This window comes from Lissotriton helveticus, chromosome 2_1 (assembly GCF_964261635.1).
Source record: "Lissotriton helveticus chromosome 2_1, aLisHel1.1, whole genome shotgun sequence".
NCBI classification, from domain to species: Eukaryota; Metazoa; Chordata; class Amphibia; order Caudata; family Salamandridae; genus Lissotriton; species Lissotriton helveticus.
Window position 1 is genome coordinate 1,170,747,149 of NC_136059.1, and position 24,782 is coordinate 1,170,771,930.

At 49.0% G+C, this 24,782-nt stretch overlaps 1 protein-coding gene across 14 annotated transcripts in view; it reads right to left on the minus strand.

Annotated features, from left to right (window-relative positions):
- Positions 1-24,782, minus strand: part of ANKRD17 (ankyrin repeat domain 17) — a 1,381,421-nt gene that overhangs the window by 503,082 nt on the left and 853,557 nt on the right. For all 14 annotated transcript variants that reach the window (XM_078676026.1, XM_078676025.1, XM_078676019.1 and 11 more), the window contains one exon: positions 22,536-22,631. In XM_078676026.1, coding sequence (XP_078532152.1) covers positions 22,536-22,631 — 96 coding nt within the window. The remainder of the gene's footprint in view (positions 1-22,535; positions 22,632-24,782) is intronic.

The following is a 24,782-nucleotide window of genomic DNA, read 5'->3' on the forward strand; positions in this document are numbered from 1 at the left end:
AGGCGGATGCTACAGGGGTAGGTGTGGACTGGCCTCGCCGTTGTCCCCGACCACCGCCACGGCTGTTCCCACGTCCGCCACCGCGCTGGATGGTAATCTGCGGCCCATGGCTGGCAGAACGTGTGGGGGTGCCCCTTCCTTGGCCACGAAAGGAGTGAAAGGCAGCAGTTTGCTGGCGCGGGCACGAGAGGCCCAAGGACTTGGCCGTAGCCCAGGAGTCCTTAAAGCGCTCATGCGCATGGTCTGCCTTGTCGCCAAAGAGGCGACGGCCATCAAACGGCATGTCCATAAGTGTGTTTTGGACATCAGCCGAGAAGTTGGCAGATCTCAACCAGGCGTGGCGACGAATTGCCACCGTCGTTGCCATCGCTCTGCCCAGTGAGTCAGTAGTGTCCAGCCCACACCGGATGGAATAACGTGCCGCATCTCGACCCTCCACAAGGGCTTGGCCGAGTTTAGCCCAGACCTCCACCGGGCATTCTGGCAGCACGTCCACGACCGTATCCCACAGAGAGTGGGTTTAGCGGCCCAAGGCGCATGCGGTATTGACTGACCGCAATCCTAAACTTACGGAGGAGAATACTCTCTTTCCGTATTGCTCGTACCTCTTGGATTCCCGGGGGGAGCCGACGGGAATGCGGTCTGGGAATTAGAGGCCTGGATGACCAGGCTCTCGGGAGTGGGGTGGGTAGACAGAAAGCAAGGGTCGCCTGAAGCCGGGCGGTGGCGCCTGGCCACGTTCCTATCCACAGGCTGACCTGTGGCGAGCTTGGACCAAGTGCCCAGACGAACGTCTGATAGGGCCTCATTAAACGGCAGTAGGGGCTCGGCCGAGCTTGCCTGCGGTTTAAGGACCTCAGTGAGGAGGTTAGTCCTCACGGCCGCGACGGGGAACTCAAGGCCCTAGGCCTTGGCCGCCCTCATCAGCACCACGCTATAGGCAGCCCCCTCCTCCGTAGCCACGCTAGGAGGGGAGACAAAACAAGTGTTGGTCGAAGTGTCCAGACCACTGGCATCCCCAAGCTCTCCTGTCCAGTCCGTAGAATACAGACACTCGCGTGCCAGAGGGTCCTTAGACCCCTCCCAGTCCCCCTCGTCACCCATCGCCTGGTACTCAGGTTCAAAGGATGGGGCCGGGTCATAGAAATAGAAATCTCCCATCGGCGTCGAGAGCGGCGCCGCTCCGACGCCGGACCCGAACCGAGGGCAGGACCAGGGATGGCGTCGTCCTGGGACGGCGCCGGGGGCGACACCCTTTGGGCCGGTGCCGGCGAGGTCGACCTGCGGCGGCCCGGATCCGGAACCGGATCCTGTGGGGCCCTGCGGCGTCGGGACCGAAGCCGCCGACGGCGCCGGGGCCGAAGCACCCGGTCCGCCGTGGGGACCCAGTCGGGACCGCTTGGCCCGAAGACGCCAGACGGAGGAGCGAGCGACCTCATGGCCATGAGGAAGTCATCAATCTCCCCCGGCGTCGCGTTCTGCCCAGCGACCTGCGGGTATGGAGCAGGTCGCGACACCTGCGGCTCCAGGGGAGCCGCGTGGGCGGTGTCGGCTGAACCGCCGGCCACATCGCGTGAGCGTCGGGGGGGGGGAGTCAGAAGAGCGATGACGTCTCTTCGACTTCTTGTGCTTACCTGAGGAGCCCAAAGACCGTGGACGACTCCCGGAGCCATGGTGGCTCCGACCCCGCGACCGGTCCCTCGACCTTCTCGTGGACCGGGACCTCGAGCGGCACAGGGCCGACTGCCAGAGCTCGAGTCGCTTGCGGGACCACTCCCGCCTAGCCTTAGACGTCAGGGCTCGACAGTCGGAGCAGGCCATGTCGTCGTTGTAGGAGAGTAGGGTCTGCAATCCTATGATCACCCAGATTTTTGCTTTTTGCTTCACTGGTTTACGACTTTCCCTGGCTGTGGGCCTGCTAATCAGACCCACAGCCTAGCTGTTCTCTCTAATCCAAATTGTACCCAGGTACTGAATTGGCACTGGGCCCTCTCAAGTCCCTGTACCCAGGGCTGAGGTGCACCCAGAAGTCTCCCAGGGGCTGCAGCATGTATTATGCCACCCCTGGACTGACTAACTAAATCTGACACAACTAGCTGCACGACAGCTGGGGCAAGGTGGTGTAATCACCCTTTGCTATAGATATAGTATTCCTATATCTAAACCTAAATGGACACACAGATCTCCTATCAGTCACTCCTATGACAGGCCTTAACAATCCTGAAGGCAGAGTGCTTGGAATCGTGTGAGATAGTGCTCTGGCATGAGCTGAGCCTGTCTGCGGCTTTCGGGATCCATCCCTTAGCCGTTTCCATGATATCGCATACCATATACTCTTAAGTGCATTATAATCCTCGCGGTTATATGCCAACTCTGGTATCGCTTTATCAAAACATGTCGAGTAAGGTGTCATACGAATTGGAATACTAACCCCTCGCCAATTCTGGCGACGGGGTTAGCATTCCACCCTTCTAGAGGGACACGACATGGATGTAACCTGTAACCCCGGTTAAAGTCAAATAGAGCCTTAGCTCCACAAAATGGATGCTGCCACCGAGACACAAGTCTGCCCTCCTGCTGCTGGGAGTCCTCCCAGAGCAGGAGGCAAGGACAAAGGGTTTCCTGCCAGGGGCGGTGCTAGCACCGTCCCAGACAGGATTTTGTGTATCCTAGGTAGGCAGAGCTTCAGAGGAACGTGACTGCAAGTGGCACCCCGGTGCTCACTGTGCATAGGCCGGCTGAAACCAGTTCCAGGGGCACTCCAGCCTCTGGCCTGGGGAAAGCCCGCCAAAGGAGAGGGGTGTAACCACCCCCCTCCTAGTCCCACCCATAGGGCAGGACTTAGTCGCGTGCCAGCCCCTTTTTGCAGGATAAAGGTAGGACCTGGCCCCCTTCCAAATCAGATCATCTTTGAATCCTGAAACTACTTTCTTCAAGAAGGAACTCAAGACTCTTCCTAAGATTTCTCCCTTGTGACTAAGGAGTAGTCACCCTGCAGCAGCAGGCACCAACCAAGCATCGCGGTTTGTTGCCAGTCTCTCCTTCGGATCAAGACTGCTCCAGCACAACGAGAACCGGCTTCCCTGGCACCTCTGACCTCAACCTACATCATCAGCCCAGCTGTGATCCGTGGGTGTGACGAGACCTCGAGGGACCGGCCATCTTCAGAACCGCACGACGCTTGTCCAGCATGACGCCCGAGTGACCCTACACTGAGTGCCTTGGGGTAAGAGAAGCCCCGACCCTGAGCAGCTCCAGCATCGAAGTCCAGCCCCCCTGCATCCACGAGATCGGCGTGGGGCCCTTCTGCTTTTTGCTGCTCACCGCGTTGTCCAGGTCGCTTGCCCGTTGGCTAGTGGCCCCCTCACGACGCTCCACGACAACTAACACTGCTGGTCTGGTTGCTCCAGACTAGCTCGTGCTCCCCTCCAAAAGAGGAGCACCCTGGACCCTCCTGGTCCACTCAAGACGCCATTTTAGGTCCACCGCGTGGGCCTTGCATTTGCCAAGACTTGTTGCCCAATCCTGGGTCCAGCGACGTCGACAGCAAGAACCTTCGTGGGACAGCTCGCACCTCCATCCTGGTCGCCGACAACGCCTCCTGGTCCGAGAGACTGCAGAGCCCAGCAGCGCCCACTCGCCTGACTGCGGTGACTTCGCCCGGTGCCATCCTGGTGCCCACTTAATCACTGGCTAGTGATTCAGAACTTGGTTCCCTCTGCTTTCAGGTTTTCTTCTTCCCTGATCCAGGCTTGGATCTCTTCGAACTTTTCTTCACTGGCCGCCTGCCAGCAACAACTTCTTCAGGCTCCTGGTCCGTCAACGTGGGTTTCCGACGCAACTTCGACCCTATGCAGCCGCAGCCCCTGGGCTAGGTAAATCCAGCACTCCGGTGCCTCAGCATAGTCCAACACTCCAAGTGTTCGGATCCACTCCCGTTTTCGTCCCAGCTAGTCGGGTTCGCCCGAGAACAGTAACTTTGTGAATTCTAGCTTCCATAGACTTTGTCCCGCATCCCGCGTGAGAGTGCACACTGCACCCGAGTTCCCTAGGCCTCCTGCTAGTAATCTAAAGGTTCAGTAGTCCAGTCCTAGCGATCCCAAAGCCTCTGAGAATCTTTACTTACCTGCTAGTAATTCGCATTCCACTTTTAGCGTATATGGTTTTTCGTGCCCCTCGGGCATTTGTGTAACGTGCTAACTTAAAAGTATTTTCGTAAGAGTTTTGTTGTGTGCTTAGCTCCCTGTCTCATAAAGAGCCAGGGTAGTCTTGTTATAAATAAATACACTGTTTATTTTCATAACAACTTGTGTGGTGTCCTTTCACTGGGTGTTCAAGGGGTAATGTGATGGTGAAACAGCTGGCTTAACACGCCCTCTAGAGTCTTAGCCTTAGACTGCTCGTATCCATGCTACTAGGATAGCTGGTCTATAAGGTTGACTTACAACCAATCATCAATAAGGGTTGTTTGGACTGATACATAGTGATCACTAGAATAGTGAGCACTGCATATCAGGCCAACTTCTCAGTCGTGGTCTAGGCAATGAAGACACCGGCGATGGGGGTCGGTAACCGACGTCGGCGCATGGTTTGAACCCGGGCATCCCTACCGGCACCGTCTGAGTCGTACAGACTTGGAAGCAGATCAAAAATGATCGAAAAAGTTTAGTCAAAAATAGACTAAGGGTACCACTTTTTCCGAATCAGCGCTTGCTGGCGCGGAAAAAAGAAGAACGGACGTCAGCACGCGGAGGCGGCGTCTAAGTACTCCGACGACATCACCACGGTGCCCACGACGGACGCGGACGACGCCTACAGACGCGCATGGGTACTGCTACGCAAACAATTTCCGGATACACTCTGACGCCTGGGGAAATTCTAAGGTAAGGAATCTATCACTAACGTATCTCTTTCAGATAGAATGGTTCCTGTAAGGTTAAAGCCTGGATCTCACTTACTCTCCTGAGAGAGGTGATCGCAACTAGGAAAGCTGCTTTCCATGTAAAGAACTGCAGTTCACATTTGTGTAGAGGTTCAAATGGGGGACCCATGAAACTGGTAAGAACAATGTTTAGATTCCACACCGGAGAGGGTGGCAGTCTGGGAGGAATTATTCTTTTAAGGCCTTCCATAAAGGCTTTGATTGCAGGTACTCTAAACAGCGACAGGTGTTGTCTGTTATGTAAGTAGGCAGCAAGAGCAGCTAGATGTAATCTTACGGATGAATAGGTCAGATTACATCTTGGTAAATGCAGCAAATAGCAAATGATGTTCTGGATTGAAGCATCCAGTGGATCGGTGTTATTATTATTGCAGTAAATTACAAATCTTTTCCATTTTGCTGCATAACAGGCTCCAGTAGTAAGACGTCGGGCTTTTTTGATGATGTTCATACAGTCTGGTGGAAGGTTAAGGTAACCTAACTCTAGGACTTCAGGAGCCAGATCGCCAGATTCAGCTGACCTGGATCGGGGTGTATTATCTCTCCATGGTTCTGTGTTAGTAGCTTCGGGGAGAGACGCAGTTTTTGGTGTGGAACGACAGTGAGTTCGATAAGTGTGGTGAACCATGGTTGCCGTGCCCATGTGGGAGCAACTAGGATCATTTTGAGAGACTGTTGCCTGAGCTTGCGTATAACTAGCGGAATGAGTGGGACTGGCGGAAAAGAGTATGCAAATCTACCTGACCAGTTCATCCATCAGTTCATCAGATGATGCCGGCAGCGGAATGGATTCAATCCAACTCCCGTTCGACGGTTTAGCGTAGGAGAGTCTCGACCCCTGCGACCTCCGGACTTTCTCCCGGGCGTCTCCGTCTACCCGCAGTCACAATCAAGCGCAGTATTTGAGAGAAGGTGAGCAGCTCCACCCATCAACTCGGGACCAATTCCCGGGCGTCCCGACTCATGAGTCCTCTTCACCCTGCTTTTACTTCTAAGTGCAGAAAATTCACACGATGTGCAGCTAATCCTAACTCTTGCAGTCCCGTCACGCTCCTTGCAGTGAAGACCTCCCCCAGTCCCCGTCCTGAGGAGAACCTTTCAATTTTCTATGGTTCGAAACGCGTTGACCCCCAGCCTGTGACAAGAAAGAAGGGTGCAGCCAGGGAATAATCAATACCACTGCTGTGGGCCCTAGCTGGCAATCCTGAAAACACTTTATCACAGGTTTTGTGAGACAGGCAGGCAGTTTCATTGTATCCTGAGTTCCGCCTGTCCATTGGTATATAAGTTTAAGGACTGGTTCTTTTTGCGTAATGCTCCCCCTTTTTTTTGTGTAATGTTTTCTCAGGTTTTCAATTGGTTTTGTATGTAACAATTATGTAATAAGTTGTATGTTGGTGTTGTGAATTTTGAGTATCTATTGTGAACTTTTTTACACATGTATATATTGCGCACATAATTGTCTGTTGCTGATTCGACTGTTTTGACAGGATATTCCTTTGAAGTCATATGGACAAATTTATGAAACCTAATTTAAAATGAAAATCAATCTTTTGTAATACAAAACGTGTGGTTCACGCAGTACAAACTGGCTGAGTGTGTCCTAAATTCATCACAAAACAAACCTGACTAGCCACTTTGTTCTGTTTTGCAATTGTTGAGGTCCGGGCTGGTCAGTTGTAGGACCCAATACCTTCTTTTGTTCACAGTTCATCCATATAGCATTGCCCTTGGACGATGGGTGTGGAAACCTGAAGGCGAAGGTTGGGCATTTTGCGTTTTCCTGTGTGGCGGACAGATCTATGTCTGGGTGGCCCCACATTTGGAAAAATGGTTGAAGAACCTGTGGATGGGGGAGGAGCCAAGCTCGCGTCCGAGATGGCCACGTTTTAGCTCGGCTCCGTTCACTCTCCTGTCTACAACAACTATCCTGTACTTTATCCTGCCCCGGGAAGTATTCTACGATGTGCAGTGGAACGACGATACCTCACAGACACTTACCGTTTGCTCCGGTGGTTCCTGGGTGTTACGGATCCTGAGTTACGCCCCTGTCTGCTTCGGGGCCTCCGGAGCGGCCGGGCCTGGCACTCCTTGGCGGCGCCCGGGCTGGACGGGGCGCGGTGACCGGCCCTTGGTGGTGGTGTGGAGTCGGTCGGAGAGGCCAATGTGCTAATAGACCGATTGCGGTCCCCCGGGCCTGGTCCGGCGATCCTGCGGCCTGGTGTTGGGGCGCTGCCTTCCATGGACGGGGTTCACCATACATCTGGCTCGTCCCCCCTTTGTTCCCCGGCCCGGCCATTTTGAGTTCCTCCGCCCGGGCTCGGAGAACGGTGCCGGCGGCGTGTGGGGTGCCGGCGCATCGCCTTCTTCTGGTGGCCCCCCTTTCTGCCCTGGTGGCACCTCCGCTGGTGGCTGCCGATATCCTGTTTTGCCCAGCTGGTGTCCGGGCGGGGATCTGTGTTTGCAGCGGGCCCGCCGAGCTTCTAAGATGGCGGCCGGCCCCATGACTCTCGGCCTTGCTGGGACTGGCGATGCGGGTCCGCCGCACGGCACGTTTTCTGAATACTGCAAAGGTGAGCCTACACTTGGCGACATCCTCGCCGCCCTGCGCTCCTGGGGGGCACCCATGACCGCACCTGTCGCTATCCTGGAGAGAGGTCCCTTGGCTGGGCCTGCCGGACCCCCCCCCCCGGTTTGTGCGGCTTCATCTCTGTTGTGTGCTGCTGGAACTTTCCTTGGGGTCGTGGACCTGGAGGCTGCTGTTGGTGTGGATGTACGGAAGTCCGCTGCCCTTCTTCATCCTGTGCCTCCTTCTGCTCCGGAGGTTCGCCGGCCGGATCCCGTCTGGACCGACCTCGATGGGTCTCCTTTTCCTCTTTTGCCTCACATGGCCAAACGAAGATCCTGTGACTGTGCCGCTGGACCGGCTTTCTCCGAGTTCTCATCGGAACTGTGCCTGCTTTGCCTGAGGTGGTTACTGTTCTTTCTGGATCATTCGGATCGCGATCGCTTTGATTGGAGTGTATTTTTGATTCGACTCCCTGTTCTTCACCTCCGGCTCCATGTGATCTGGTTCCTGGTTTGTTGGACTACTACAGTTTGCGAAAAACGAGGACAGGGTTGAGCTGATCTTGCCTCTGTGGACTGTTATTTTGTGGTATGGTTGGGCGATCCGTTTATAATTGTATGATTATATTTGATACTTCTTTACGTTCCTGGAGCTTATCCGTGTATTTACTATCTTCCCGTGGGCTCTGAGTATTTTCGGGCGGTGGGGTGGGAGCTGAAAGGGTTTTGATTGTGTGGCTCCTCTCCCGCTATTTTTCCTTGTTTTCCCCTCCCCCCCCTTTTTTATCTACGTGATTCTTTCCATATTCTTCTATATTTCGGGTTCTAATTAGGGCGACAGGCACGCTGCCGGGGGGTAGGCCATAGCCTTCAGCAGGGGTGCAGGGTGGGCTGTGCGGGGTGGTCCGTTTTCTTGTATCTTCCCTTGTTCCTTTTTTGGTTCTATGGCTCTTATGTATCCCCTTATTTCGTGGCGCGGTGTCGGCACATCGCCCCTCGGGGTGTTTGTGCTGGCATGGCCCTTTTGGTATGTCTGCTGTCACGGTTTACTACGCATTCATTTCTCCTGTTGCCACTGGTTCCTTGTGCCGGATTAGTATTGGGTGCTTTGTTAGCCGTGGGGGGCGTGCACTGACGCTGCGCCCTCACTTTTTCTCCCTCCTTTTTCCGATGTCCTTTTCCTCCCCTATTTTCCCTTTCCCCCCCCATTTTTCTTTTCCTTTCCTGGGTTGTTGTAACGGAGGGCTTTTAGTTGTGTAAGCGTACTTCTCGCTGTTTTACTATTATGTGCCATGGTAGTGGTGGGAGGGCGTTGAGCAGCGATTGTGATTGTTATTGTTGTGGGACTCACGTTCTGCCTTTGCCAAAATGTGACTGTTCTTTTGGTCTTTTCCTGTATTCGAAACTTCGGCTTGCTCACGGCCCACCGCGGCCCTCTGGACTTTACAGATTGTCATTATCCTGCGAACCCCTTTATTTCATTATAAAATTAACCTACTCTTATCCTGTCCGCGATGGCGGCTCGTAGACTTGTTACCCTTGCCTTCATATGCGCTATTTAGAAATCCTGTTGTCACTCCTGTATTGCCTCGTATGTCTCTTTATTGTGGTGGCCGGCCCGGTGGGTTGTAGGCCCGTATCTGTGAGCGCCTTCTGTACAATAAAGGTTTAAAAAAAAAAAAAAAAAAAAGAACCTGTGGATGAAGTTCTCATTCGTGAATCTGCTGTGTCTGACAACTGAGCAGATCTGCAATCTGAATGTTTACTCCTGGAAGATGATCTGCAGGGAGATGTATGTTTTGCGGAATGGCCCATCTCCATATGTTTTGCGCTAGTTGAGAAAGCTGCAAAGAGTGTGTCCCTCCTTGTTTCTGTATGTTATACTTTGCGGTCATGTTGTCCGTCCTGACTAGGACAGTCTTGTGAGGAGATGTGGTTGGAATGATTTTAGCGCTAGAAATATTGCTAGTAATTCTAGATGATTGATATGGAGCGCTTTTTGTTCAGTGGTCAATCTGCCCTGAACTCTATGGTTTAGGAGACAGGCTCCCCAGCCAGTGAGGGATGCATTCGATGTAAGCACTATATATGGAACTGGCTCTAGGAACGCCGCCCTTTGGAAAGGCTGTGTGTTCACCAAAAACTGGCCAGTATTCACCAAGTTTAGGATCCTGTCTCCACAGCTTCACGAGACGCCGCCACCATGTAAGCAGAGTACGGTGTTACTGGCCAGAAAGAGTATTAATGAGAGCAACATAAAAGCTTTTGAGAGAGACGCCGCCTGCACAGAAACCCATTGTGGTCCGGAATTATCACTACAGAAGGATTATCACACTGAAGAATTAGCGGGACAACATCCTATGTGCGACGAAACATGTGTTGGCAGCTGTTGTGAAGACCTACGTGAAAAAATACCAAGGAAGTATTAGATCATCATATTTGTGTCTTACTTTGTTATATACTGTGAACTGGTTGTTTTAGTCTAATTGGGAAACCTGGTCTATAATAGACGTGTGTGCTGGGGAGTAAATTCTAGTTCCTGTTTGAGAAGCGTTAGATGTTCCATGGGAAGCTGTCTGGGCAGTATGTTGGGGGGGTACCCATACTGGATAATTTGTCTTACCCGCCTGTCTGTGGTGATGGAATTCCACACAGGTAGGAACTGTGACAGTCTTCCCCAAACTGGAGTGGAATGGTCGGTGGGAAGTGGAGGGAAGTCACTGTTTTGTGGTGGGTGAACGTCGGTATTAGAACCACGCCCTCTCTCTCGATTACCTCTGTAGTAACCTCCTTTAGGGAAGGTCTAGGAGGGGCTTTTATAAGTGGAAGAGGTGGTGTCTGTGCCAATGGTTTTGGAGGCGCCCCTATAAAAGGAGCGACAAAAGGAACCTCTACCACTTGTTGCTTGTAGAGCCCCCATGGAATTGGCTGTCACTGTGTCCTTTTTCATCTTTTCTAAAGATGTGTCCACAGGGGGTCCAAACAAGTGTTCCTGATCCAAGGTTTTTTTTTGTTTTTTGAGAGTTTTATATAGCGCGAACTTGAACCGAACCGAATCAGTTATCAGAGCGCTTTACATAGCACCAGTTACTTTCATTTTTTAGGCACGGGGAGATTAAGTGATTTGCCCAGAATCACAGGGGTTTTTTGGCGTCGTTACCGAGACTCGAACCAAGTTCCCCAGGTCCGAGGTCGAGCGCCTTAGCCGTTAGGCCAAGGTGACCTGGGAAATTCACAATTTGATTGAGGAGGGTAGACTGCACATGCCACGCATGTCTATGTAATAACACATGCATTTATTGTACGGGATGCTGTATGTGCTGCATCAAGAGCACCTTTTATTGAGGTATTTCTAATTAACTTTCCCTCTTGTATAAGATCATTTGCTTTGGTCTTATGTTCGTCTGAAAGGTGTTTACTGAGCTTTTCAAGCTCATAATGAGCCCTGTTGTATCTTGCTAGTAAGGCTTGTGAATTGGCAATGCGCCAACAATTTGCTGCCTGAGACGCAACTCTTTACCCTGATGCGTCCAGTAACTTAGATTCTTTTTCTGGCGGAGGGGCGTCACCTGGGGTTTGTGAATTTGCCTGTTTGCGGGCATTTGCTACAACCAATACATCCAGAAGGGGGTTGACCTATAAAAAATAAGCTGGATCGCTTGGAGCTGGCTTGAATTTTTTCTCAATTCTAGGATTAAGAACCCTAGCCCTAACAGGGTCTTTAAAAACCTCTGGGGCATGTTTAATCATCCCTTTGAGCATAGGGAGAGTGTTTGTTGTCTTTTGAGGAGTAGCAAATGTCTCTACCAAACAATCCTCCTCTAGAGGGTCTGAATGTAATTGGACCCCATGGTATTGTGCAGCTCTATTCATTAGTTGTGCAAACCATATACTATCATCTGGAGGGATATGGATCTGGCTCGGGTACTTCTGGGACATTCTAATTGTCCCAAGGGTCCTGAGGTGGGATACTGTGGGTGTCATCATCAGTTTCTGTATTATGTGGTGAGTGTATGTTATCATCACCCCCTATATAGTCATCCTCCCCTAGTGGTGAAAAAGCAGACACTGGAGAGTGTGCTGGAAAAGGTATAGTGTTTAGAGGCTGTGTAAGTGGAGAGAAGGGCCTCATAGGTGAGGTGGCTGAGTCTTTTTTCTTGGAGGGTATCTCAGGTGTTCCGGAGGTGTTCAATTTCCTCTTTTTAAGTAGTATAGAGGTGACATGTCCAGTAATGGGGTCAATATGAAGTGTTTCTTTTGTCTAGGATCCGGTGGATCTGGATGAAAAAGTTCTTTAGATCCGTTGTCTTTTTTCAGCGCCGAGGACCTCGGCTCAGAGTGGTGTATAAGCCTGTCGTCTTTAGCCTTAGGAGGTGTTTTTGTGTCCTTTTGCCTAGGTGGAGATTTTGACCCCGAAGTTTTAGTTAGTTTTTTCGGATCCGAAGGTGTCTTCGGTGCCGAAGAGTCCAGTACCTTGGGTGCCGACGGGACCTTGGGTTTATGCTTCGGTGCCGACAATGGTTTTTCGGCACCGTGTTGTGGCTGGCTTGATCCCAAACTGCCTGTAGGCTTTGGATGCTTCAGAGCCGGGCCCGGAGGCTGGGCCTCTGAAGTTTTGCCTCGGTGCCGAGCCAGACCCGTAGGTGAATGTGTTACCGGAGCCTTTTGTTTTTCAGGGCACGGGCGTCAACGTCCGTACTCGCGCTCCGTTGACCTGGAGTAATCATCCGGTCTTCTGATTCGGATTCCGATTCCTCGGCTTCGGCAATGTGGGGTTGTTCGTCTCCTGTGTCTGGATCATCGAAGCCTGCCTTGAAGATGTTATCCGGCACCGGAACAGTTGACCTGGACATTTTGTGTCGTCGAGCCCGGCGATCACGTATAGTCTTCTTCGACCTGAATAGAGTCACAGGCCTGGCAGTGTCGACTCGCGTGTTCTGGCGAGAGACAAAGGTTGCAGACCTCGTACAGATCGGTGTGTGGGAATTTAGCCCCACACTTGCATTTTTTTAATGGAGTCTCTTCCATATGCTGGCGCCAATCGGCCCAACAGCCCACGTCGATGACCGGACTCGAAAATGTCTTCAAAACTGGATACGTGTTGAGAGCGATTCGCGATCGAAACAATACCATCGAGAGGTGAGAGTTTTTGCGTGTCGAAGGGGAATCGAACAACATCGACCCGGAGCGCAGCAAATTACATCTGAACCAGATGGCGGAAAAAAACAATCGGAGGATGGAGTCGATGCCCATGTGCACTATCACCCAAGGGAGGAGTCACCTATCTCGTGACTACAAAACACTTCTTCCAAAACAACAACCAGGTGCAAGCATCCGAGCCCAACACCAGATGTCGATCTATGCAGAAGTATTAATTCTGCAGCTCATATGCTCGAACATTCAATTCTCTCGTCACTTATCGTGGATGTGAAACAAATATTACATAGATTGAGACACTTAAAATATTCCAAGAAATCTGATTCAAATCTATTATCCCACATCAAAAACAGATCTGAGATACCGTAATCAAATGCCATTTTTCCCATAAATGTCACAGGTGTTCCACCCATGCAAATATCCTCACCCACCAGCCATGGTTTGATTTGCATTGTTAAGGAAACGGAATTTCCCATAGCGGTCCACGGATTTGCAGATACACCTCATTCTCAAAGAAAAAAAAACTGTTGTTCAATATAATCTCATTCATTTCCATCCACATGTTTATATGCTACATTTTAGCTAAACTCTTTGCTCAGGAAATAGTTGCACACTTTTAATGCCAGTGCAGATTAATACAGGTGTAAAGCAAAAAAACATTGTTAGTAATCAAGTGGCCTCCATCCTGCCATGGTATATTTTGCAAATGGCATAAGAAATCCTTAGCATCTTGTTAATATGAATTCTATTACTTCGCCTTCGGTGAAAAAACAGTTTCCAAAAATTGGGATGTTTTCTCAAATAAAGATCCTATACCTGAAATAATTGGTCTCCCTGGTGGCTCCTTTGTATTCTTATGTGACTTAGGAAGAAAGTAAATTGTTGGCATGATAGGAAATTCCACCATAAGAAATCTTTGTTTTTCCTCACTTTACAGGCCTGAGTCTTTCCATTTCATCATTTTATCCCAATACATTTACATTATAGGTTTTAAAATGGTTTTCTAGCACCTTTCTGTAACCGTTATATATACCAAACATCCCAGTCTTCAGTAAAGCCATTATGGCGCAGTGGAGTTCGTAATTACTAACTCCCAGCACCATATACTCTTAATGGCATTACAGCACTTACAATGTCTAAGAATTGGTCTAGACACTGAAGGGGTAGAGGGCTCATGCACCTGTACCCTCACCACGGGAATAGTGCACCAAGCTAGAGGGGTGGCTGACCTATCCCAGGGCAGTGGGTTGCAGGCATGGCAAACAGGGATGTGTGTCATATCGACTCTTCACTTTGTTCTGCACCAAAACACGCAGCCTGCAAGGGGGGGGGGGAGGGAGGGGTGCATAAATATAAATATATATAAAGGTACAAGGCCCCTAAGGGTGACACAATAAGTGATGCAGCCCTTAAAGACCTTCCTTTGTCACAATGCCCTTGGTACCCATGGCATCTTTTACAAGGGACTGGCATGTGGCCAGAGAAGTGCCAATTGGGTGTATAAAGGGTCAGTTTTAGGAAAGAACACATGCCTTGGGAACCTGATTGGCAGGGCCCCAGGACACACCAGTCAAAAGTGCATCAGTAGTCTGGCATAAAGTGTGGAGGGGGAGGGGGTGGGGCAGACTGCAACAAAAACCCAGCTTCCTACAGGCAGGCATAACTGACAGCTGAGCTTTTGACACATGCAGCTTTCTTTAGCATTTTGTGGTCCTGAAGCTTAATATGAGGCTACCCATCTAGCAGTTGTAGTCACTTCGTACATCTTGGCACACATGGAGCGCTTTACCATGAGTGGGCACAGCAGGCAAAGTGATTCTTGCGGGTCCTTTGGGTGCAGCACGCGCAGTTCAGTCTTTGTTGCAGCCTCTCTTAGCTGGGTCCTAGGAGCAGCAGGATGGTCCTTCTTAGGACTACTCAGCCTAATAGTGATCTGAGGACTGTGGGTCTGGAGCGGCACATTTATGCCATCTCATTTGTTGGAGGGGTGGTGGGGGAGGGGAACAGGGGCTTACTATCCAATGGGGCAATAGTTCCCACGAGGCTAAGCTTCACATCACTTCCTGGGGATTTGGCAAGCATACAATCCAAGGATCCCTCTCTCTACTGAATCCAAGATAGTGCAAGCCTTCTTCCTGTTAGGAGCAATGGGCACATTCCTGGGGTGAAACCCAGGATAAACCACACCTTCAGGAAAACTGATTCTACAATAGGCTTTCCATCTCTGGAGGAGATGCCAGCCTGCCTACCTACACAAAGGAACAGATAGAGAAAAGTGTTATCACTATTTGCTTCACTGAGGAAGTAGCTTCTTTGAAGCTGCGCCTTCTGCGGCCACTGCCCAGTAGTGATCCCGCTGGAGGTCACACCACATCCCTTCAACAATTCTTTGTTCCCTGTTCCTGGAAGCGCTGCACACTTCCTAGCAGTGGGGCAGAAGTCTCTGGTGACAACTGCTACAGACAGACAGGAAAGGCTACCAAAGGTTTGGGCAACAAATAGTTGTGACTAAACACAGATTCATATTAACAATTACCTTAAATCCAATCTCAGCAATGCATGGGGTTTAATGTAACAAATAATTTGCCTACTTGGGGCGATATGTTTGGTGGTCCCAAATGGAAGTTAACAGAGTGGTACTAGTGAAACCTAAATGTAAGGGCTGTAAGGGCACATGACCACAGACCTTGCTACAGTGAAAATGGCAAGTTTGCGTTTTCACTGTCAAGGCATGTTGAACATGCAGTTTTTAATATTAAGCACCCTGTCTGATGGGCTACCAAGGCGTTCCCTAGGGGTGGCTTATTAACGGAAGGTTTTAACCTAGCAAAAGGGTTTATCTTCACATGTCGAGCTGGCAGGGTTAGAGCTTCCCGACTAGGCAGCAGAGGCAGGCCCAAATTCATGTTTACATCTTGTCACTCTAGTGGTGACATCATTAAATCAGCAGTCCACTGGTGACAGTTAACTTACTAGTCCTGGGTACCTCTTAGACCATAGATAAGTTAAAGGAACCAATTAGTTATTAGACAATTGTACATGTTACTTGGGGGGGTGGAGGGGTGGGGGGGGGGGGATCGGGATGATCTAACAAAAAGCGGTCCTTCGTGTGTCCAACACAATGTTCGATTACTATATGGATTAGTTACTTACCTGTAATCCTAGTTCTCTTCCAGGGGTATACTCATCAAAGTCATAAGCACTGAATAGTCCCGCCCACGTGCGGGACCCCGGAGCAATAGCCAATAATATGCATATATCTACATATATATATATATATCTACATATATATATATAAATACGCATAAAATAACCATATATATATATATATATATATAGATAATATGCATATACATATGCAGCCCAAAATAACCATACTAGGCTAAAAAAAACTGCCATAATAGCCTGTAAAATCTTTACATTTGCTAAATAAAGACATATAAAACACATTATATGATAATGTAAAGAAGAAAACACTGCCTAGGTTTTCTTTGAAACACAAAACCTTTATTTTCAAAGGTAAAAACAGGCAGGATCATAGAGGCAGCTTTAGCCTAGATAGGCTGCATTGTAACAGAAAAATCTGGCGCCGTGCCTTTAAGCCCTCTGTGAGCCTCCAGGCTCCCATCATGCACCACAGGTGACAGTTAGGTCAGTTCTTTTGGACGGCGTATAACAGTGTGATAACTGCATGGGTAACATGTAAAAGAGACAGTTCTGGTATTCTTCCGTGGAGGCGGGTGGGTGTGCTTATGACTTTGGAGTATACCCCTGGAAGAGAACTAGGATTACAGGTAAGTAACTAATCCTTCTCTTCCAGGGGATACTCATCAATAGTCATAAGCACTGAATAGAGTAGCAAGCCCATCCCATACCCTGCGGACCAATACCAGACTCTCTAAACGGTACACTCATAGATATTACCCAAACAAATTCCTCAGGGATGCCTGACCAACTTGGGCATCCGCTAGAGCATCAGAATCAAGGCAGTAATGGCGAGAAAAGGTGTGAACCGAACGCCATGTAGCCGCCTTACAAATATAATGAACAGGAAAATTTTTAAGCATTGCTATAGTAGCAGCCTTTCCCCTAGTGGGGTGCGCTCTCGGTCTACCCGGGAGCGGTTTTCGTGCCAACTGATAACATAACAAAGTGCATGACACAATCCATTTAGAAATGGACCTCTTGGATGCAGGCAAGCCCATATTCAGAGGACCGTAGTTCACAAACAGATGATCAGTCTTTCGAACACTCACTTTTATCAAGGTAAAACTTCAAAACTCTTTTCAAATCCAAAGAGTGCAGAGCTTTTTCAGCTAAGAAGTTCGGATTAGCAAAAAATTTAGGTAGTGTCACTGACTGGTTGATGTGAAAATCCGAGACTACCTTAGGAAGGAATCTTGGATGAGTCCGAAGCACCACTCTATTCGCATGGAAAACGAGATAGGGTTCTGTAGCACAAAAAGCCTGAATCTCGCTCACCATGCGCGCAGAAGTGATCGCTACAAGGAAGGACACCTTCCACGACAGATGTTGAAGGGAAGCCTTATGTATACGTTCGAATGGAGGACCCATCAATTTAGCCAAAACCACAATAAGTTACCAAGGAGGTGACGGAGCCCTCACGGGAGGATACACTTTCCTGAGACCCTCGAGAAAATCCTTCACAACTGGCATTTGAAAGAAAGACCCCTGGGTAGGGGACTTTCGATATACTGTTATTGCTGCCAGATGGACCTTAATAGAGGAATACTGTAAACCTGCTTTGGCCAAAGAAAGTAAGTATGGTAACAGTACCTGTTCCTGACCTCGAATCGGGTCATGTCCTTCAGCAGCACACCACATGAAAAAACGCTTCCACTTGAAAGCATACGTCTTTCTTGTAGAAGCTCTCCTTGCCTCTCTTAAAATGTGCATACAGTCCTGCGAGAGGCCTAGATGTCCATACTGGACGAACTCGGGAACCATACTGCTAGCTTCAGGGACGGCAGGTTGGGAAGGAACACCCTGCCGTTCTCTCTCGTCAGCAGATCCGGCCAACAAGGAAGCCTCCTGTGCGGCACTTTGGATAGATGCAGGAGATCCGGGTACCACCATTGGCGAGGCCAATCCGGAGCCACTAGAATCATGTCTGTCTTCGACTTGTACAGTTTCTTGATCACCAAGGGAATGAGTGGAATCGGTGGAAATGCGTAGAGTAATTTCTCTGACAAGTCCATCCATAGAGCATTCCCCTTGGACCCTCGTTGTGGGTACCTGGACGCGAAGACGCGGCATTTTGCGTTGTCGGCGTCCACGAAGAGATCGATTTCTGGTGATCCCCAGGCCTGGAAGACATCTCTTATCACTTCGTCTTTTAAGACCCAGTCGTGTGCTTCTGCGAAGTGTCTGCTTAGGTCGTCTGCTTGGACGTTGAGGACACCGGGCAGATGGACAGCTGAAATTGTCATACCCCGAGCCAGAAGCCACTTCCAGATTGCTTGTGCTTCCAGCGACAGAGGTCTGGATCTCGTTCCGCCCTGCTTGTTCAGATAGTACATCGTTGTTGTGTTGTCCGTCTGAGCAAGCAGAGAGGATGACGTAAGTGCTGGAAAGAAAGCCTTGAGAGCCAGATGGACCGCTCTGAGTTCCAACATGTTTATGTGATACAGTCTTTCTTTCTCTGACCACACTCCTTGAACTTGAAGGGACCCCAGATGGGCGCCCCATCCCTGCAGGGATGCATCTGTCACCAGCGATCGTCTGGGCATGTCCTCTTGAAAAGGCACTCCCACTATCAGATGGCTCCGCTGCATCCACCATCGAATGGAGATCCGTACTGACAGAGGTAGTGACAGCTTGTCTTCCCAACGGTTTGAAAACTGGGACCACTGATCCTTCAGCGACTGCTGCAGAGGTCTCATGTGCAGCCTGGCGTTCGGAACGAGGAAAATGCACGACGCCATGGACCCTAGCAGAGACGAGATCTGTCTGGCCGTTGGTCGAGGATTCTTTAGTAAGGTTTGACACTTGAGGAGAATAGAGGATAGTCTCTCCTCCGAAGGATACGCTTTTGCGTCCTTTGAATCTAGAAGTGCGCCCAGATAGTGTATCCTCTGTGTGGGGTTGAGGATAGACTTTTTGAAGTTCACGTGCAAGCCCAGCCTCCGCAGCTGATGTATGCAGAACGTGAGATGTTGTTGAAGCAGACTCGGGGACGCACTCTTTAGCAGCCAATCATCTAGATCGGGATAGACAAAAATGTGTCTCTTCCTTAGGAAAGCTGCTACGACTGCCATGCACTTTGAGAAGGTGCGGGGAGCTGACTTTAGCCCGAAGGGCAAGACTGCGTACTGGTAATGACTGGTTTGTATGCAAAACCTTAGAAATTTCCGATGCTTTGGGGCAATGGGGATGTGAAAATAAGCATCTTGAAGATCTATGGAGCACATCCAGTCCCCTTGATGCAGAAGTGGAATTATTTGATGTAACGCCAGCATTCTGAACTTTTCTCGCCGAATGAACTGATTGAGGCGCCTGAGATCTAGTATGGGCCTGAACTCCTTGTTTGGACCTTTCTTTGGAACTAGAAAGTATCGTGAGTAAAAGCCTTGTCGACGCTGTGCCCTCAGGACCTCCTTGATGGCTTTCTTTAAAATTAACGTAGACACCTCCTGCTTCAAAAGATGAAGTCGATGGAACACAGACTTTTGAGGAGGAATGGAAGGTGGAGGAGACTTGAATCTGATTGCATATCCATTTTGCACAATATTCAGTGCCCATTTGTCGTTTGTGATGTTTTTCCACTCGTCCAGGCAAAAACGAACACTCCCCCCCCACCGGAGTGGGTAACGGGCTCAGGGGAAGCAAGCACTCACTGTTTTTGTTGCTGCTGCTTGTTTCTAGGTGCAGACTGTCTGGAAATGCCCCCTCTTCCTCTACCAGGACGACGCTGGGAGAACGGAGATCTTCCCTGATTCTGCTGTGACGACCATTGAGGGGTTTGAACCCTCTGCTGGTTCTGTCTCTGATCATAAGGACGGTATTTTTTCTTAAAGCTGTCCTTTCTCTTTTCAAGACCAACAGCTCTCACAGTATCGAGCTCCGTCTTCATTCTTGACATCTTGGCATGAGACCCAAAGAGCGATTTACCATTGAACGGCAAATTCAGAATTCGGTGTTGAGCTTCAGGTTTAAGACCCGTAAGCCTTAGCCAAGCTGAGCGTCTTGCACAGAGTCCATGGGCATAGCCATGTGTAGACAAGTCGGAAGCATCTGCAGCTGCGCTAATCACCTGGTTAGCCACTAGCCCACCTTCATGAAGGATTTCCAGAAAATCATGCTTGTCTTCTTTTGGAAGTTTTTCTGCAAAGCGAGACACGGAATCCCAAAGAGAACGATCATAGCGACCCAGTAAAGCGGAGGCGCTGGCAACCTTCATTTAGGAAGCAGAAGTGGCACACATTTTCTTTCCAACTGAGTCCATGGCTTTGCTGTCTTTATCGGGAGGCACAGAGGATGATGCCGCTCCCGTCTGATTTTTACGAGCCGCAGAGACGATGACTGAATCAGGTTGTGGCTCAGACCTTAGAAATAACGGATCATTGTCCGGAGCTTTATATTTCTTCGCGATCCGTGAAGGAACCGCTCCCAAGGATGCCGGGGTTAAGAATTTGTGCTCCGCAGGTTCCAACAGACCTGGAACCAGAGGAAGTGAAGGTCTTGAGGATAACTTCTGATGTAAAGTCTCGAAAATGACCGTTGTCTTGGCAGTACAGACAGGCATCTCGATATGAAGTTTCGCTGCACCACGACAGAGAACCTCATTAAAAGTAATCACATCATCAATGGGTGAAATCCTACTCGGAGGAGTTGATGACAGCGTTGGAGAGTAGTTCCTCTTTGAATTCGTAGATCTTGTCGAAGATCTAGTATTGCGTCTTCTAGAAGAGTGATGACGAGAAGACTTAGGAGATGGTGAAATTCGCCTCCTCTCCAATGGAGACTTTCTCGGCGGAGTACGCTCACGTCTTCTTGCAGAGTGTACCACCCGTACCAGAGGTGACCTTGATCTTACAGATACTGGAGACGTGGAACGAGACCTTGGAAGGTTAATTTTTCTTATCTTCCTGTCTCTGAGTTCCCCCTGCCATTGTGGCGAGATATTAGCCCCTGTAGGTGAAGGCGCTCTTGAAGGCTCTGGAGAGATTTGTACAATCCGCATCCCAGGGGAGGATGAGGACCTCCCAGAAGACACAGAAACCTTAGACCGGTCTTTGGATACCGTTCTAGGCCTCTTTGCAGCAGGAGACGTCAATGACATTCTCTTCGACGCCGATTTTTCCAACGGCGATTTCCTCGACGGCGATTTCCTCGATGGCGACCTTCTCGGCGGCGACCTCCTCGGCGGCGACCTCTTAGACGACGAATGCCTCTTCGGCGGCATCAGGCACCTCGACGGCGATGATTTTCTCGGCGTCGTGTGCCTCGACGTCGCATGACTGGGGCTCTTCGACGTCGAAACCTCTACTGCCCGGTTCGACGTCGACGTCATGCCACCTCTCGACGGCGACCTTGACTGATGTTTCGAGCCTCTCGACGGCGACCGTCGACGAGACGACGTCGAGTCCTGTCCTCTTGCTGTCATAGGCGAGCCAGACCGGAACCGCCTACGCTCATGTCGCTTTTCACCTTGCTTCGACGGCGAATTCTTCTTCGACGGCGAGGGATGCTTCGACGTCGACGTATGCCGCGACGGTGATTTCGATGCTGATTTTGAGCACACACGTACCTTGGAAGAAGATCTGTCCCTCGAAGTTGAAGGAGACCGATGTTTTCTCTTCTCCCCTTTGTCCTTGCGCTCTTTGTGCTGAGAAGAAGGCTTCCTGGAGTGAATATCTCTTCCACTCACAGTTTCTCCTCTGTCATGCAGGGACTGAAGCCTGCTCTTCTCTCTCTCTCTCAAAGTTCTACTTGAAAGCTTGCTGCAGTGGTAGCAAAGTTCTGGCTTGTGAGAGGATGGTAGACAAGCTACACAGACCGAATGAGGGTCTGTCTTAGCCATTTTTTTACCACAGGCCGGACACTTAGCAAATAAGGCCGGCATTGTGACTGGAAAAATAGCAAAAAATTGTTGGATTAGTCAGATAAGGACTTAAGACGTCGAGTAAAGACGAAAAAATTAGAGAAAAACCAGAAGAAAGTGAAAATATATCACCAACTGGTGAGCTCACTGCTCCAGGATCCTCACAGAAGGAGCCGGAAAAAAGAACTGACCTGTCACCTGTGGTGCATGATGGGAGCCTGGAGGCTCACAGAGGTCTTAAAGGCACGGCGCCAGATTTTTCTGTTGTAACAATGCAGCCTATCTAGGCTAAAGCTGCCTCTATGATCCTGCCTGTTTTTACCTCTGAAAATAAAGGTTTTGTGTTTCAAAGAAAACCTAGGCAGTGTTTTCTTCTTTAAATTATCATATAATGTGTTTTATATGTCTTTATTTAGCAAATGTAAAGATTTTACAGGCTATTATGGCAGTTATTTTTAGCCTAGTATGGTTATTTTGGGCTGCATATGTATATGTATATGCATATTATCTATATATATATGGTTATTTTATGCGTATTTATATGTATTTATATATACATATATATGTAGATATATGCATATTATTGGCTATTGCTCCGGGGTCCCGCACGTGGGCGGGACTATTCAGTGCTTATGACTTTGATGAGTATCCCCTGGAAGAGAATCAACATTCTAGAGTTACATACTGTGCTCTGAAAAACTGTTGCATGCTTATAGCACCCCAGGTTTTGCTGCATCGATACACAATTTGCACACATTGTATAAGCACACCTTTTCAAATAAATCATAATGTGTGGGTACATACCTTATCTGTTATGGTTGCTATGTACCTCATACATTCTGAATCAGAGGGAAACTGGTTCACTTCCTTCACAAGGTAACGCACAACTTTCACATGACCCTAGAAAGTAAAATCAAATGTGAACCACCACAACTTCACAGATTTTAAATGCAACTGGGTATTTAACTTGTTGTTAAGCTACTTGGAAATTGGGGAGTGGAGGGTGTCATTACTAATACGCATAAAGATTAAGTTAAATATCTTCATCATTTTCTCTTTTAAGAGATACACATGCTTGCTTATTTTCCCCAGATGTCGGAGAACTGGTAATATAATAGATTAAAATGAATTCTGCTGTAGTTTCACATCAACGACTCAGTCAGTAGTTTGTTTTATCCACCACTATATGGCCTTCAGGCAATGCAACTCCAGGGCAGTTGAAGCTTAGTGAGCAGTATTCTACGTGGTTGCTATCATCTAACACTGTTATTTCAGGGTTGCAGCACTGATAAAGTGCAAATTAAAGAAACTCTTTTGGGACCTGGCTAACGGCAATGAGGGCAAGCATCCAACAGTCACATAGGAGATGTAGAGTTGTTGACTTAAATGTGACAATAGGTAACAGTCAATGAAGAAACGTCCTTGCTAATATTCCTAGTCCTTTCCTCCAGGGGAATCTTTTTTGATGTCCTAAAGTCCTATGCACTGAATCATCCCCCTCCCCCCCCCCCCTCTCTACATTAAGGCGCACTCAAAATATTGCCGCCTGCAGCTCTACTGGCTAAAAGTCATTTATTTTCATTTGAAAAAGGAATCTATTTTCTTTAAAAGGCATCGGAATCAAGACTTACAAGGAAGATCTTGCATTACCCTTTTTTAAGGATACAAAGAAAAAGAATGGCAACAGACTGAACGAGCGGGAAAGCGGACACTCCAACAGAAAGGAAATGGCCATGTTTTTATAGAAAATGTTGGATACTGGGTAGCATGAGACAATAAAAGTCCTTGTTCATTTATCCAGGGAGATTGGAGGGCTGCCTAAGATTTTATGGAGAATGCACTGTAGGAAGCTGGCTCTGTATATACTATACCGAAGTAAGGTATACTGTGCACACAGTCCAGTGGATCCCCAAAGATAGGCAGAGGTAAAAGTAGACAGCAAGTTACTCTCTATTTGTGGTAGTGTGGGCGAGCAGTAAGGCTTTATCAGAAGGTAGTGTTAAGCATTTATTGTACACACTCAGGCAAGACGTGATTTCACACACTCAAAGACTGAGCTCTGACCAATTTGCTAAGTATACAAATATTTAGTTGTATTTTATTTCTAGAACCAAGCCAGGCCTAGTACAGGTAAGTGTCATAGTACTTCAAAAGAATAATGCATTTAAATACAGTTTGAATGCACTTGAATGCAATTGGATTGGTTACAGGCAAGTCACTTGTTGATAATCAGTTGGAATTACTTTTCAGTTAATATTGAAATTACTTTTAAAGTTACTGTTCAGATTACTTTTTCTACTCTTTGATATGCCTAGATATCACACTGGGACATTTCCTAGATAAAAGATGAATAAATCAGTTTTTCTAAGTATACAGTTTCTTAAGGTTTCATACAATTTTCCAACTCCACACAAAATATTTTTCACAAAAAGCATTCAATGCAATCCTATGAGAGGAAATTAAGTTATCAGTTTACAGATAAGTAATTCATTTTGGGAGTTGGTTTTCTGGGGTTAGAACAAGGGTTGCCCCAGGGTCACGGGTGCTCCAATAGCACCCTCAGCGACACTAGGGTGGACAGGTGCAGAGTGCTGAGGACCAATGTTATCCAATGTGGGATAGGGGGGCTACGGTTGGTGGCTGCTCACGGGTAGGCCACAAGGTTGTGGGACCAAAGCTCCAGGCGTTAAGCTCAAGGCAAAGGGGGGTTCAAGGTATCCTCTAAAGTGCACCCAGAGCGGTACAGGGGCGGCCAGGTGCAGGGTACTGTTTTGGCATCGGGTGCCCAGTTGTTTTCAATGGGGATTTACAGGTTGCAACAAACATTGCAGGCTCGGGGACGAAGATTTTCTGGTGGCGACCACTGGTTAGAGAGGTAAGTTGGGATGTTGAGGGATGCCAGGACATCGTCGGTTGGGCCTCCCAAAGCAGTGGGGCGTCGGGTGCAGGGGTGTCTTTTGAAAACTGGTTTTCCTTACCGGCTCCTGTCAGGGGGATCCTCCAGAAAGGAGCTGCAGGCGTCGTCGAGAGACGTGAGGCAGGTCAGGGATC